Source organism: Meriones unguiculatus, chromosome 14 (genome assembly GCF_030254825.1).
Source record: "Meriones unguiculatus strain TT.TT164.6M chromosome 14, Bangor_MerUng_6.1, whole genome shotgun sequence".
Taxonomy (NCBI): Eukaryota; Metazoa; Chordata; class Mammalia; order Rodentia; family Muridae; genus Meriones; species Meriones unguiculatus.
Window position 1 is genome coordinate 11,968,376 of NC_083361.1, and position 13,248 is coordinate 11,981,623.

The 13,248-nt window shown below is 40.4% G+C and overlaps 1 protein-coding gene across 1 annotated transcript; it reads left to right on the plus strand.

Moving 5' to 3' along the window:
• Positions 1 to 1,477: 1,477 nt before the first annotated feature.
• On the plus strand, positions 1,478 to 12,504 carry LOC110563835 (formyl peptide receptor 2-like). Its single transcript, XM_021661043.2, has 2 exons — positions 1,478 to 1,559; positions 11,332 to 12,504. The coding sequence occupies exon 2, from the start codon at positions 11,343 to 11,345 to the stop codon at positions 12,396 to 12,398; it is 1,056 nt and encodes a 351-aa protein (XP_021516718.1). The 5' UTR covers positions 1,478 to 1,559; positions 11,332 to 11,342; the 3' UTR covers positions 12,399 to 12,504.
• Positions 12,505 to 13,248: the final 744 nt, after the last annotated feature.

Genomic DNA, 13,248 nt, shown 5'->3' on the forward strand with positions numbered 1-13,248 from the left:
GTCCAGATTTTTAAATTCTGTTGCTCTCCTTGTAGAGCTTCTGTTCCCTCCAGGTCTTTCTATCTCCTCCTCCTTTCATAAGATTCCCTGCACTCTGCAAAAGGTTTGGTTATGAATCTCAGCATATATATTTTTTTAATTTATTTATTTTTTTTATCAGTTACATTTTATTAACTCTGTATCCCAGCCATGTCCCGATCCCTCATTCCCTCCCAGTCCCTCCCTCCCTCCCTCATCTCCACCGTGCCCCTTTCCAAGTCCACTGATAGGGGGGACCTCCTCCCCATTCATCTGATCCTGTTTTATCAGGTATCTTCAGGACTGGCTGCAAAGCCCTCTTCTGTGGCCTAACAGGACTGCTCCTCCCTTCGGGTGTGGGGAGACCAAAGAGCCAGTCATTGAGTTCCTGTTAGAAATAGTCCTTGTTCCCCTCACTTTGGGAAACCAATTGGTTACTGAGCTACCACAGGCTACATCTGAGCGGAGGTTCTAGGTTATATCCATACATGGTCCTTGGTTGAATGTCAGTCTCAGAAAAGACCCTGTGCCCAGATATACTTGGTCCTTGTGGAGCTCCTATCCTTTCCCCATCAGACTAACTGCCCTTCTTTCTTATGATTCCCTGTACTCTGCCAAAGGTTTGGTCATGAGTCTTTGCTTTGAAAACACTGCTAGTTAGAGTCTTTCAGATGCGCTCAGTAGACTCCTGTCATACGTTCAATGCACATCCCATCTGTCTTTCTAAACGGGGATTGATACCCTGCTAGGTAGAGTCTTTTAGAGGTCCTCTGTGATAGGCTCCTTTCCTGTTCCCTGTTTTCTCCATCTTCTGATATCCATCTCATTTGCCCTTCTGAATGAAGACTGAGCATCTTACCAGGGTCCTCCTTCTTGATTAGCTTCCTTAGGTATACAGATTTTAGTATGATTATCCTATATTGTATGTCTAATATACACTTATAAGTGACTATACAGGTATAGCTCTTTTAGGGGACCTGAGTTTGAACTCCAAAGCCCATGTCAGGCTGTTCACAACTGTCTGTAACATCATACCAGGAGATCCAAAGCACCAGAACTAGGAATATACAGGTGCCTGGACCTTGAGCTCAACAGTACTGACCTTATGTGTTCCATAGAACAATTGTGGGAGAACATTTACACTTCTATGTTTCTAAGAACTCCAGTTGGGCTAGTGAGATTGCTTAGCAGTTAAGTGAATTAGCTGCTTTTCCAGAAGACCCAGATTAAATTACCAACACTCACATGGAGGACCACAATTGCCTGTAACTCCAGTTTCAAGGATTCAATGTTCTCTTCTGGCCTCTGAGGACACATATACAGACAAAATCTCCATACATATTAACTAAATGAAATAAGATGACTTTAATGGCATTGCATTTGTGTGATCAGGTATCTTAAGAAACCTTGAATTTCTGCCATAAGATTGCTTTCTTGTTCCTCTCAGTGTTTCCTTAAGTCTCTGCTGAGAGCCAAGTGCTTCAGTTACACCACAGAAACCCAGGAGTCAGTCAGCCGTAGGGAGGGGACCTCAGCTGGTGGTAAGTTGTACTTTAACAACTGAAAACTTATTTTTGAATGCCTGTTTTATGATGGACACTTTCTAAAATACTGTGCAGAGTTGTACAGTATCATATTTACTTTCACTAGATGGCTGCCGAGTTATTGACTTAAAATATGATGAGAACAAAATACAATTGGAGATATGAGGATGTGGCTCAGCCTGTAAGTGTTTGTTTTGCATGCAGACCTCAGTTGAACCCACTTTAAAAAAGAAAAAAAATGACTAGTAGAGGCAGTCTGATTTTTGGGGTTGTTATCCATCCAGCCATTAAGCTATAAAAGCAACCAATAATGTGCTGTGTGTACCTTTTGTCACAATAAAAATGTGACTTGGGAAAAAAGAAGGGGGTTCAATTGATACTGTGTTAAGGGAGAAACCAGGATAAGAACAGAGAATAGTTCATTGGGCTTGGCTGTCTGGAGTCCACATCCTTGAAGGGGGCAATTTGGTGCAGTGCCAAGGACCCAAGTCAATATTGAGTGGATTAATGAGAAGCTGCTATGTAAGAAAGTATAGAGAATATTTATAGGTTCTAAGGTTCAGCTGTGAATTCTTTTCACAGAAAGAAGTCTCTTCAATGAAACAGAGCTTATCTCTTTCTCCTTTCCCCTTCTTTCCTCCATTCTCAACTGAATTTAATGTGTCTCATATGATACTCAGATGCTGTACTGGTGATATACCTGCCTCTCCCTGGAAGATTTATGCAGGTGCTCTACCACACTCCTGGTCCCTCATTACTGAAGGATTTTAGGCAGATGCTCTATCACTGAGCTACATCCAAACATTCTGTTTATTTTTTCCAAAGTTTTTTTTTCCTTTTTTAATGTTTATGTGTATCTTTCATGAATATGTGTTATTGTGTCATGTTCTTGGTTGGTGCATGAAAATGCCAGAAGAGGTAATTGGATCCCTGGGGATTGAAATTACAAATAGTTATAAGCCTACACAATGGTGTTGACAACTGAACTCATATCCATTGGAAGAGCAGGCAATGTTCTTAACTTCCGAATAATCTTTACAACCTTCTCCCTCCTTTTAAACTTTTTATTGTGAGATAAAGTCTCAGTAAATTACTGAACTGGAACTTTTCTTATAGCTGAAGCAGGTCTTGAATTTGCAATTCTTATCTTAGACTCCAAAAATAGTTTGGATTGGTGTGAAAGGTCCCAGGGTTGGCTGAAATGATTTATTCTTAAATGGAGGTGACATGACAATTCATATGTCAATGAGAATAATCTTCTGGAAAGTATGTCTTGTGTTTCAGTTTTGGTTTGGAAGAAAAGAAAAGGAAAGACTGAGGAGTCTAATTTTGGAGAGGGTGAAAGACAGATCTAGAGCCAATGTGTGTAGAGAGGACATTTGAAATGAATGACAAGTCTTGCCTGCCAGACACTGGTACAGCTTGAAGAGATTGCAGATGGTACAATTAAAAAAAAAAATCCTCTTTTTTTTTTTTGTGAAAGAACATAACCTGGGACTGGCAGAGTAAATGATGTAGTTTGAGGAGCCATCAAAGGGATACAATAATCTGTGTGTGTGTGTGTGTGTGTGTGTGTGTGTGTGTGTGTGTATGTGTGTGTGCATGTGGGGGTCCACATTAAACACCTAGCTCAGTTACTATCTCTCCTTCTCTTTTTTCTTTTTAAAAATTTATTTATTTTTTTATTGATTACAGTTTATTCATTTTGTATCCCAGTTGTACCCCCCTTGCTCATCTCCTTCCAACTCCACCCTTCCTCCCTCATCTCCTCCCATGCCCTTCCCCAAGTTCACTGATAGGGGAGGTCCTCCTCCCCTTCTCTCTGACCCTAACTGACCAGGTCTCACCAGGACCAGCTGCATTGTCTTCCTCTGTGGCCTGGTAAGGCTGCTCTTCCCTCAGGGGGAGGTAGTCAAAAAGCAGGCCAATCAGTTCATGTCAGAGACAGTCCCTGTTCCCATTACTAGGGAACCCACCTGGAGACTGAGCTGCCATAGGCTACATCTGTTCAGGGGATCTAGGTTATCTCCATGCATGGTTGGAGTATCAGTCTCAGAAAAAAAAAAAAAAACAACAACCAACTCATGCCCAGATTTTTTGGTTCTGTTGCACTCCTTGTGACACTCTAGTCCCCTCCAGGTCTTTCTACCTCTCCTTCTTTCATAAGATTCCCTGCATTCTGCCCAAAGTTTGGCTATGAATCTCAGCGTCTGCTTCAATACCCTGTTGGGCAGAGTCTTTCAGAGGCTCTCTGTGGTAGGCTCCTGTCCTGTCCTGTTTTTTGTTTGTTTGTTTATTTGTTTTGTTTTATTTTGTTTTTTTGAGGCAAAGTCTCTCCTAGAGGCTGAAACATACTAATGGGCTAAGTAGTTTGGCCAGGAAGTTCCACAGATCCTTTCGTCTCTGCCCTTTCTCACAGCAGGAGTCATAAATGTATGCCACCATGCCTGGTTTTTAAGAGGGTGCTGTAGATCTGAACTCAGGTCCTCATTACATTTCAAATGCTTTACAATGGGCCATCACCCCGGCCCAAAGTACTCACTTCATAGACAAGAAATGAACATGACAAATAGTAAAGGGAATTAGCATAAATGTGCTGTTTCAAAATGTCACTTCCTCTTCAGAGCCATAGTTTCACTTGTTACAGAATGGTGATATATTTCATAAGATAAGGATGCTATAAAGAGATGATTGACATATGTTAGGGTTTCTCCACACAACGATCATCCCAACTAGCACATGTGGCTCATACATTCTGCAGCTTGCAATGAAAGGATAGTGGACCCACTAGTTAGCACCCTCATGTTTCTACCTATTATTGTCTGTCTTAGTTAGGATTTATTGCTGTGAAGAGACGTCAAAACCACAGCAATCCTTATAAAGGAAAATATTTTTATTGGGGCTGGTGTTCAGTTTCATGGGTTTAGTCCATTATTACCAAGGTGGGAGAGTGTGTTGGAGAGAGAGCTGTAGCATCTAGAACTGGATCAGCAGGGAGCAGGAAGAGAACTGAGACACACTGGCCAGGCTGGGCTTCTGAGACCTCAAAGACCACCTCCAGTGATCCACTTTCTCAAATAAGGACACACCTCCTAAGTGTGCCATTCCCTATGGGTCAAGCAATTAAACACACGAGTCTCAGGGGAGGGCATTTCTGCTCAAACCACCACATTGTCCTTCCTTGTTGTGACAACATTTTTGTATAATTATTTAGAGATTATTGAGTATACTATATCTTCTAAGTGTGTTGTAGGGTAGTTGGAGAGGAAGGAAGGAAAATGTGCATCCAATAAGGAACCTTGGGCGAGACAGAATTAAGAGCTGGGCTAGGCCTCATGGTTCCTCATTCTAACTAGGAGCTGAAATATTTAAATTGTACAATTGTTATGCTCACTAGAAATCACATTATTTAATATAATATCCTGGAATGCACACAATGCTTTACATTATCAATTTCTATAATCTGCAAGAGTCAGTAGGATGAGTTACAATGTCTTAATGAACTTGTTCAAGTGTATACAATATCCAAACAACCAGTTGCTATTTTCACAATCATGTTCTTTTCTCTGTAGCTTTTTTCTATGTTTCTCTTGAATCAAAAGATGGAGGATCAAAGATGATGTCAACTTCTGATCCTCATGCTTACATCTCTTGGTTGCTGGAATTAAAGATACATATCACAATACTCAGATTTTTGTTGTTTTTTTGTTTTTGTTTTATGTTTTCCTTTTGTTTTATTTTTGCAGTGCTGGGGTTCAATCCCAGAGCCAACTACATGCTAGTTGAGTACTTTCCCAGCTGAGGCACTTCCTCAGCCACAGAAACATGTTTTTCTCTGAATGTGAACTTCTACAATGTGTACAATGAGTAGCTCATAACTGAGCCTTAGAACACAGTCTAGAGCTTGGTTAAAGAGGGTTAACTTTTATCAAAGACCCACTCAATTCAACATCGACAGTTTTTGTGCTTATTCTCATTTTTTTCTTTACTTGAAAAATTATTCTCCACCATATAATCATTCCTAATCAGCATATGAGGAAACAGAAGCTCAAAGAAATGACACTGGAAGCATTCGAGATAGGATTAGAAATAAGATTCATTAGAACTAAGGAGATGGCACAAAGGGTAAAGTGCTGGCAACATCATGATGATTTATCCTGGATACCAAGTACATACATGGAAAAAAACCAAAAAACAGGCAGAGCTACCCCCATCTATAACCCTGGTGCTAGGGAGAAAGAGATATGAGGAGTGCTGGAGTTCACCAGCTAGCAAGCTACCCACTCTATAAGCCTCAATTTCAGTGAGAGAGAATATCTCAGAAAAAAAAGGTGGAGGATCAATTGAGGAAGTCAACATACATTAGCATGTGGCATCTACATGTACAAGAACAGATGCATTGGTGTACACAGGTATTCCCATGTGTATCACACACACACACACACACACACACACACACACACACACATTTTAAAACATATGTTTTTCTCATTAGAGAATCCAGGAAATTTTATACTACAGTAGTGGTATTCAACTAGGAGTGGTTTTTTGTCTGTCATGGGATAGTTGACATCTGTAGATATTTTTGGTTATTATATCTAGACAAGAGTTGCTCCTGGAATCTAGTAGATGAGTCAACGAGCTGCTACACATCCTGTGATGTACAGGACTCCACCACACCCAGTTACAATTACGTACTGACTGATGTCAACAATGCTAGGGTTGAGAAATCCTGAATCCCATCATACAGTGTCCAGGTTAGGATCTTGTTGAAAGAAACTGGTGAGAAAAAGAAATTAAGAAAGTGTGAAGAGAAACCATAGAGAAAAATCAGCATCACATCACCATATGGGAATAGTCAACTATTGTGGCAGGTTCCTGTCAAATGAATCACAATAGTGAGACAAATTTGGGAGCTCTGAGACTAGAGTTCCAATACTTCTAGTTGTTGACAAAAACAAAAACTCCACAAAAATCCTTAAAGTATGCTTTGGCCTGATAAAGGAGTAGTGTTGCTGTCTCTCAATATTGTCATGAGAAGCAAAAGTGAGCAACTTCTGGGTGTGTGTTGTGTGACTTTTTCTGGGGAAACGTGACATACATGTCTACTAACCCAGAGAATCCATGACAGACTAAAGTAATGATTATTACCTCAAAGTTCAACTTGGTGAGCTGACTTTTATTGTCAATTACTTTCATTGGGGTTATTAACAGGAGTATGTGTGAGGAGTTACAGAACTAGAGAGGACTCAGATTCAGTTCTATCACTAAAAAGCCTACCACAACAAGAATGAAGGCTCATGAAACCTGTATTCCTACAACATTCTGCATGAATGACAGGCAACTTTACAGGTCAGGAAATCTCTTGTAGGTGGCATTGCAGAGTCACCTGCACCAACAGATGTTTATTGTTCTGATAATCTTGGAAAAAGGCAATTCTGAATTTTGTAAGTTTCAACTTTCCCAGACTTGTGAAGTTTGTTTGCTTTCTGAAGCCAAAGAGTCTCCTTCCTGACTTTTGAAGCAAATGCTTGAATTTGAAGAAAATTTCTGCACCACACTGTGGTAGCACACATCTGTAATTTCAGCACTCTGTTCGTTGAAGCAGAAGGGTGAGGAGTTTGAGGTTAGGTGGGCTACACAGCTAGACCCTATCTCAACCAACTATGTATCCACACAATGAAACAACCAACCAAAAAAGTGCTCACTATTAACTGTTCCCCATTAAAGACAAATTGGTAAGTCAAACATTTTTATGGTTGTGCAGAATTACTTGAGATTTTACATTTTAAGGCAGGATTAATAAATAATCAATACAGTTTCTTTCTGAATTTTTTATTCAGAAACTTAGGATAAAATCTAAGTTTCCTTGCATACTATGCAAGTGTGTTACCACTGAGCCATAGCCATAGCTTGTTACTGGGGGATTCAAGTAGGTAGATGCTCTGCCATTGAGCCATGCACTCATCACCTCACAGGAGATTCTAGACAAGCACCCTATTACTGATATAACATCCTCAGGCCTATGAATAAGTTTCAACCAATAACCTAGACACAGATTTTGTAGCCCATACACTACAGCATAAGAAAATATTTCTTATGACCACTCTGGGTGGGTGTGGTCATAGAGACTTCTTGGTTGAATTGGCTATACTTGTTCCAGATATAAACTGACTCCAAGTCAGGCAACAAAGTAAAAATAAGTCTTGTTCTTAAGAAGCTAGGAAAGCAATTGCAGAAGATCCCCAAGAACTTATTCCCATGGTGTTATCATCCAGAATTGTGTCCTGTGTGTCTGTCTCTTGTAATTCCTTAGGATGCAGTGAAGATACTTTCTAGACTATTCAGGATTTACACTCAAAAGTAGATGGAGGGACAACTTCCCTGAAAAAAAAAAAAAGAAATCTGTAGTTTGTTTATCAGAGAGCAAGTGATCAGATTCTGGGAGAGGATACATTCAGCAACATATGTCATATTTGGTATAGTAGAGGAGGAACTCAGAAGTCAGATACAGCTACATTAAAATCTGTCTGATTACTATATGTAGCCTTCACAATTCATATTTTCTCTTAACATCATTCCAGTCTTATAAAAACTAGAAATAATGAGCCTTTTAGATTCTTGTATAGGTCAATGTAAAGTCCATGTATAATAATTACCAATGCGTGGTTTTTAAAGAAAAGTCCACAAACTCCACCAAAATTCATTAGGTCTCAGAGTCTATCCTTTATAACATTAACCTATGCAGTCATGCACTCTCTTTCTATATCAAGAAGTGAGAAACTTCATTTCAAACAGGGACAATGGAAGAAGGCACTGGTTTGAAGATAGAGATGGTACCTACACCTCACTGACTTCCTCCTTTTTTCAGAATCACAAGATAAAATGCCTTTTAAACAGTGGTAATCACTGTTTGATCTCCTCTTCAACTACAGACTCAGGCCAGTGCCTTAAGTGAACAGAAATAATAGGCAAACACTAGGTCAAGGATTCTTCCAGCAAGGAGAAGCAGAATCTTGGAAACTTTATAAATCTGGTGTTGAAAGAAGGTAGAGAGCCAAATAACCAAATTAAAATGGGGTACAGAGCTAAACAGAGAATTCTCAAAAAAGGAATTTCAAATGGCTGAGAAGCACTTAAAGAAATGCTCAACATCCTTAGTCACCAGGGAAATGCAAATCAAAACCACTCTGAAATTCCATCTTCTACTCATCACAATGGCTAAGGTCAAAAATTCAAGTGACAGCTCATGGTGGTAAGGTTGTGGAGAAAGGGGAACATTCCTTCATTACTGTTGAGAGTACAAACTTGTACAACCATTTTGAAAATCAGTCTGGTGCTTTTTCAGAAAATTTGGAATACCTCTACCTCAAAACCCAGCTAGACCACTCCTGAGCATATATCTGAAAGATGCTCTAGTGTATAACAAGGACACTTGCTCAACTATGTTCATAGCAGCTCTATTCTTAAAGGCCAGGATCTGGAAACAACCTAGATGTCCTTTAACTGAAGACTGGATTAAGAAACTGTGGTACATTCACACAATGGAATACTACTGGAATACTACTCAGCTATTAAAAACAAAGAAATCATACACTTTGCAGGGAAATGGATGGAACTAGAAAAAAATCATCCTGAGTGAGGTAACCCAGACCCTGAAAGATACACATGGTATGTACTCACTCATAAGCGGATTTTAGCCATATAGTACAGGATAAATAGTACAATTCACAGACTCAAAGAAGATAAGTAACAAGGAGGACCTAAGGGAGGAAGATTAAATCTCACTAAGAAGGGGAATGGACAGTGGAAGTGGTTGAAGAGAAGGAATAAGTTAGGAGAGCGACCATGGAGAGAAATTAGGGAAGAGATCAGACCTGAGAAAGCAGTGATGGAAGGGCAGAGGGCCTGCAAAGAGAAACTGTGGTTGGAGGCATCTCTGTGACAAACTGGAGACTCGGGACACGATAGGCTTCTGGGAGGATATGGGAGCGACTCTAGCTGATACTTCTAGTAGCAGGGGTCATGGAGACTGGAGAGGATACCCTCTAATTAGACAGGACTCCTAGTGAAGGCAAGGAAAGACTACTCACCCACCAAATTTTCAACCCTAAATTTACCCTGCCTACAATATTTACAGTGATAAAGATAGAACAGAGCTGGAGGAATGTTCAATCAATGTGTGGTTCAAGCTGAGACCCACCCCATGGGAGAGAGCCAACCCCTGACACTGTTCACAATATTCTGCTCTGTTCAAAGGCAGGAGCCTAGCTGTCCTTCGAGAGGCTCTACCAGCAGATGTTGAAACTCACAACCACACATTGGACAAACCATAGAAAGTCTTGTGGAAAAGTGGGAGGAAGGATAGAAAGACCTGGAGGTCACAGGAGTTTCAAAGAAGACCAACAGACAACTAACCAGGGCCCACAGGGGCTTGCAGAGACTAAAGCACCAAGAAAGGACCATGCATAGACTGGACCTAGGCCCCCTACACAGATATAGCCAATGGGCAGCTCAGGTTTCATGTGATCACTTCCTCCCTGCAGGGTTGCTTCACCAGGTCACAGGGAAAGGAAGCACTCATTCCTGATGCAATTTGATGAGCTGGGGTGGGCTGGTGTGTGTGTGTGTGTGTGTGTGTGTGTGTGTGCACGCACGCGTGTGAGGAACAGGAGGAACAGGAGATGGGAGAACCGAGAAGAAGGTGGCACTGAGGGAGAAGGCAACAATTGGGATGTAAAGTGAATAAATAAATTTTTAAAAATAAGGCAAAGAGCATGGGAATTGGGGATCTTGATAGACTGTTTGCCAAGTCCTTGTGGAATCACATTTGAACTTGAGACTATGTAAGTAAGAAGTTAGACGTAGAGAGAACTGCTACTGTCCTGGCAGCTGTGTCCAGAATGTCTCTTTGTGTTTAAACATTCTTTACACTGAAGTTAGGGTCTATGTACTATATAAGAAACAAGGACACTAAGAAGCTTCACCAGTTACCATACATACACATTAGCGAAGGGTGTGCATGTAACCTTAGCGTTGTTATCATCTCCTCTGAACTGTAGGTGTTTGAACCTACTTTATTTGTAAAATTTCAAGAGTATCATAGTAATCAGTACTCAGAAATGGCATCTGGTCTACCACAAGAACAATAAAGGGTCACCTTATTTCCATATTTATACCACCTACCTCATAAATTTTTACAAAAATGTCTTTGAAATCTACAGTGCAGAGCCAAGTGGTCTGCTACTCATTCTTTGGGTTTATCTACTCTCATATCTCTAATCTGTTTGTCTGTCTGTCTCTCTGTCTTTCTGTCCACGTCTTTTATACTCTCTGGAGTGCACAGTCCTTTGCTTTGCTGAAAAAAAACCTTTTTGATTAAACTTTTGGCATATATCACCTGAATTATTTCTTTGTGAGCACTAGAACTGAGAGAAAGCCTTCACTAAGGGAAAGTCTACTGAGTTCACTGCCTTCTTCAAAATGTCAAACTCCTTTAAGCAATGTTGTGCTGTCTGTTCACACTCAGTCCATTGTCTCTGCTGGGACACTGGGGCTTATTATTTTTTTATGATCACTCTGCAAAACATGAATAGTTTCAGCAATGTGGAGAATGTGAAGAATTATGCTATCCTAGAAAGGCATGCAGTAGAGTGCTAGTTTTATTGGTATAATGGCTCTCAGGTGGTGGCAGGTGGTATGAATTCTGAAGAAGGGTGATGTAAGATGGAGACAAATCTGAGAAATGCTTGTTGTTGAAATTTTTCAGGTGCAGACAAAATGGAAACCAACTACTCCATCCCTCTGAATGGATCAGAACTGGTGGTCTATGATTCTACCACCTCCAGAGTTCTGTGGATCCTCTCCATGGTGATCCTTTCTATTACATTTTTCCTTGGTGTTCTGGGCAATGGGCTTGTGATCTGGGTAACTGGATTCCGAATGACACACACCGTCACCACTATTTGTTATCTGAACCTGGCTTTGGCTGACTTCTCTTTTACGGCTACCCTACCATTCCTTGTCGTCTCAATGGCCATGAAAGATAAATGGCCTTTTGGATGGTTCCTGTGTAAATTAATTCACATTGTGGTAGACATAAACCTATTTGGAAGTGTCTTCCTGATAGCCTTCATCGCCTTGGACCGCTGTATTTGTGTTCTGTATCCAGTATGGGCTCAGAACAACCGCACTGTGAGACTTGCTAAGATGGTGATTGTTGGACCTTGGATTTTTGCTCTGATCCTTACTTTGCCCATTTTCATCTTCTTGACTACAGTTACAGATTCAGAAGGAAATGTGTACTGTACATTCAGTTTTGCATCCTGGGGTAACACTGTTGAGGATCGGTTAAACACAGCTATCACTGTGTTAACAGCCAGAGGGATCATCAGGTTCATTATTGGCTTCAGCTTGCCCATGTCCATCATTGCCATCTGCTATGGACTCATCGCTGCCAAGATCCACAGAAAAGCCCTTGTTAATTCCAGCCGTCCCTTACGTGTCCTTACTGCAGTTGTGTCTTCCTTCTTTATTTGTTGGTTCCCCTTTCAACTGGTGGCCCTCTTAGGCACAGTCTGGCTCAAAGAGGTCCTGTTTAGTGGGGGTTATAAAATTCTTGATATGTTAGTTAACCCAACAAGCTCATTAGCCTTCTTCAACAGCTGTCTCAATCCAATGCTCTATGTATTCATGGGCCAGGACTTCAGAGAGAAACTGATCCATTCCCTGCCTTCCAGCCTGGAGAGAGCCCTGAGTGAGGACTCTTCCCAGATCAGTAATACAGGCACCAATTCTGTTTCACCTCCTGAAGACATTGAGATAAAAGCAATCTGAGGAGAGGGCTTGGGAATCCTTTTTCTCTCAACTCAGTCCCTTTCTACTTTTATCTTACCTTAAATTGTGCCATAGAGCATTGTTAATCTAGAAAAATACTTCTGTGTCTCCTGAATTTGGGAAAAGAAATAAAAATCAGTTAATACTGCTGTCCTTTTGAGGCCTTTTCAATTAAGTGTATAGCCTGAATTAAGGCTAAGGTGGCACAGCATTACAAGAGAGAAAAAGAATAATGCATATTTGCAATGATTCAATAAGATGGTGGATTTTTAAAATCAAAATTCTATTTCAGGAGCTAGAGAGATGGTTTAATGGTTGAAAGAAACTTCTGCTTCTGCAGAGAATGTAGGTGTAGTTCCAGCTACCCACATAATTCAACTTATAATTGCTAGTAATATCATCTCTAGGGGATTCAATGACACTGGCCTCTGTAAACATTTACACTCACATACACATATCCCTACACAAACAAAACAAAACCCCCAAATAACTAAAAATAAAATATTAAATATTATTTTATAATTAACAGGTAAAATTTTGCTGGGTATACATGTAATCTCAGCATTTGGGAGGCAGAAGCAGGAGAGACTAATTCAATACCAGTCACCAAAACAAAGTTATGTGGTCTGTAGGGAAACAGATGAAACTGGAAAGAGTTACAATAAATGAATTAAATAAGGCACCTCTATGAAGGGTGAAAACCACCAACAACCCTAGAAGGAATAGTCTTATAGCTATAACACAGTCAAGATAAAAGAACAAATAAGAGGTGGTAGAAGATAGTCAACCATGTCTCTAGATTTTTGGTTTATCTATACACACACATGTCACCAAAGGTTGTCATTAGTGA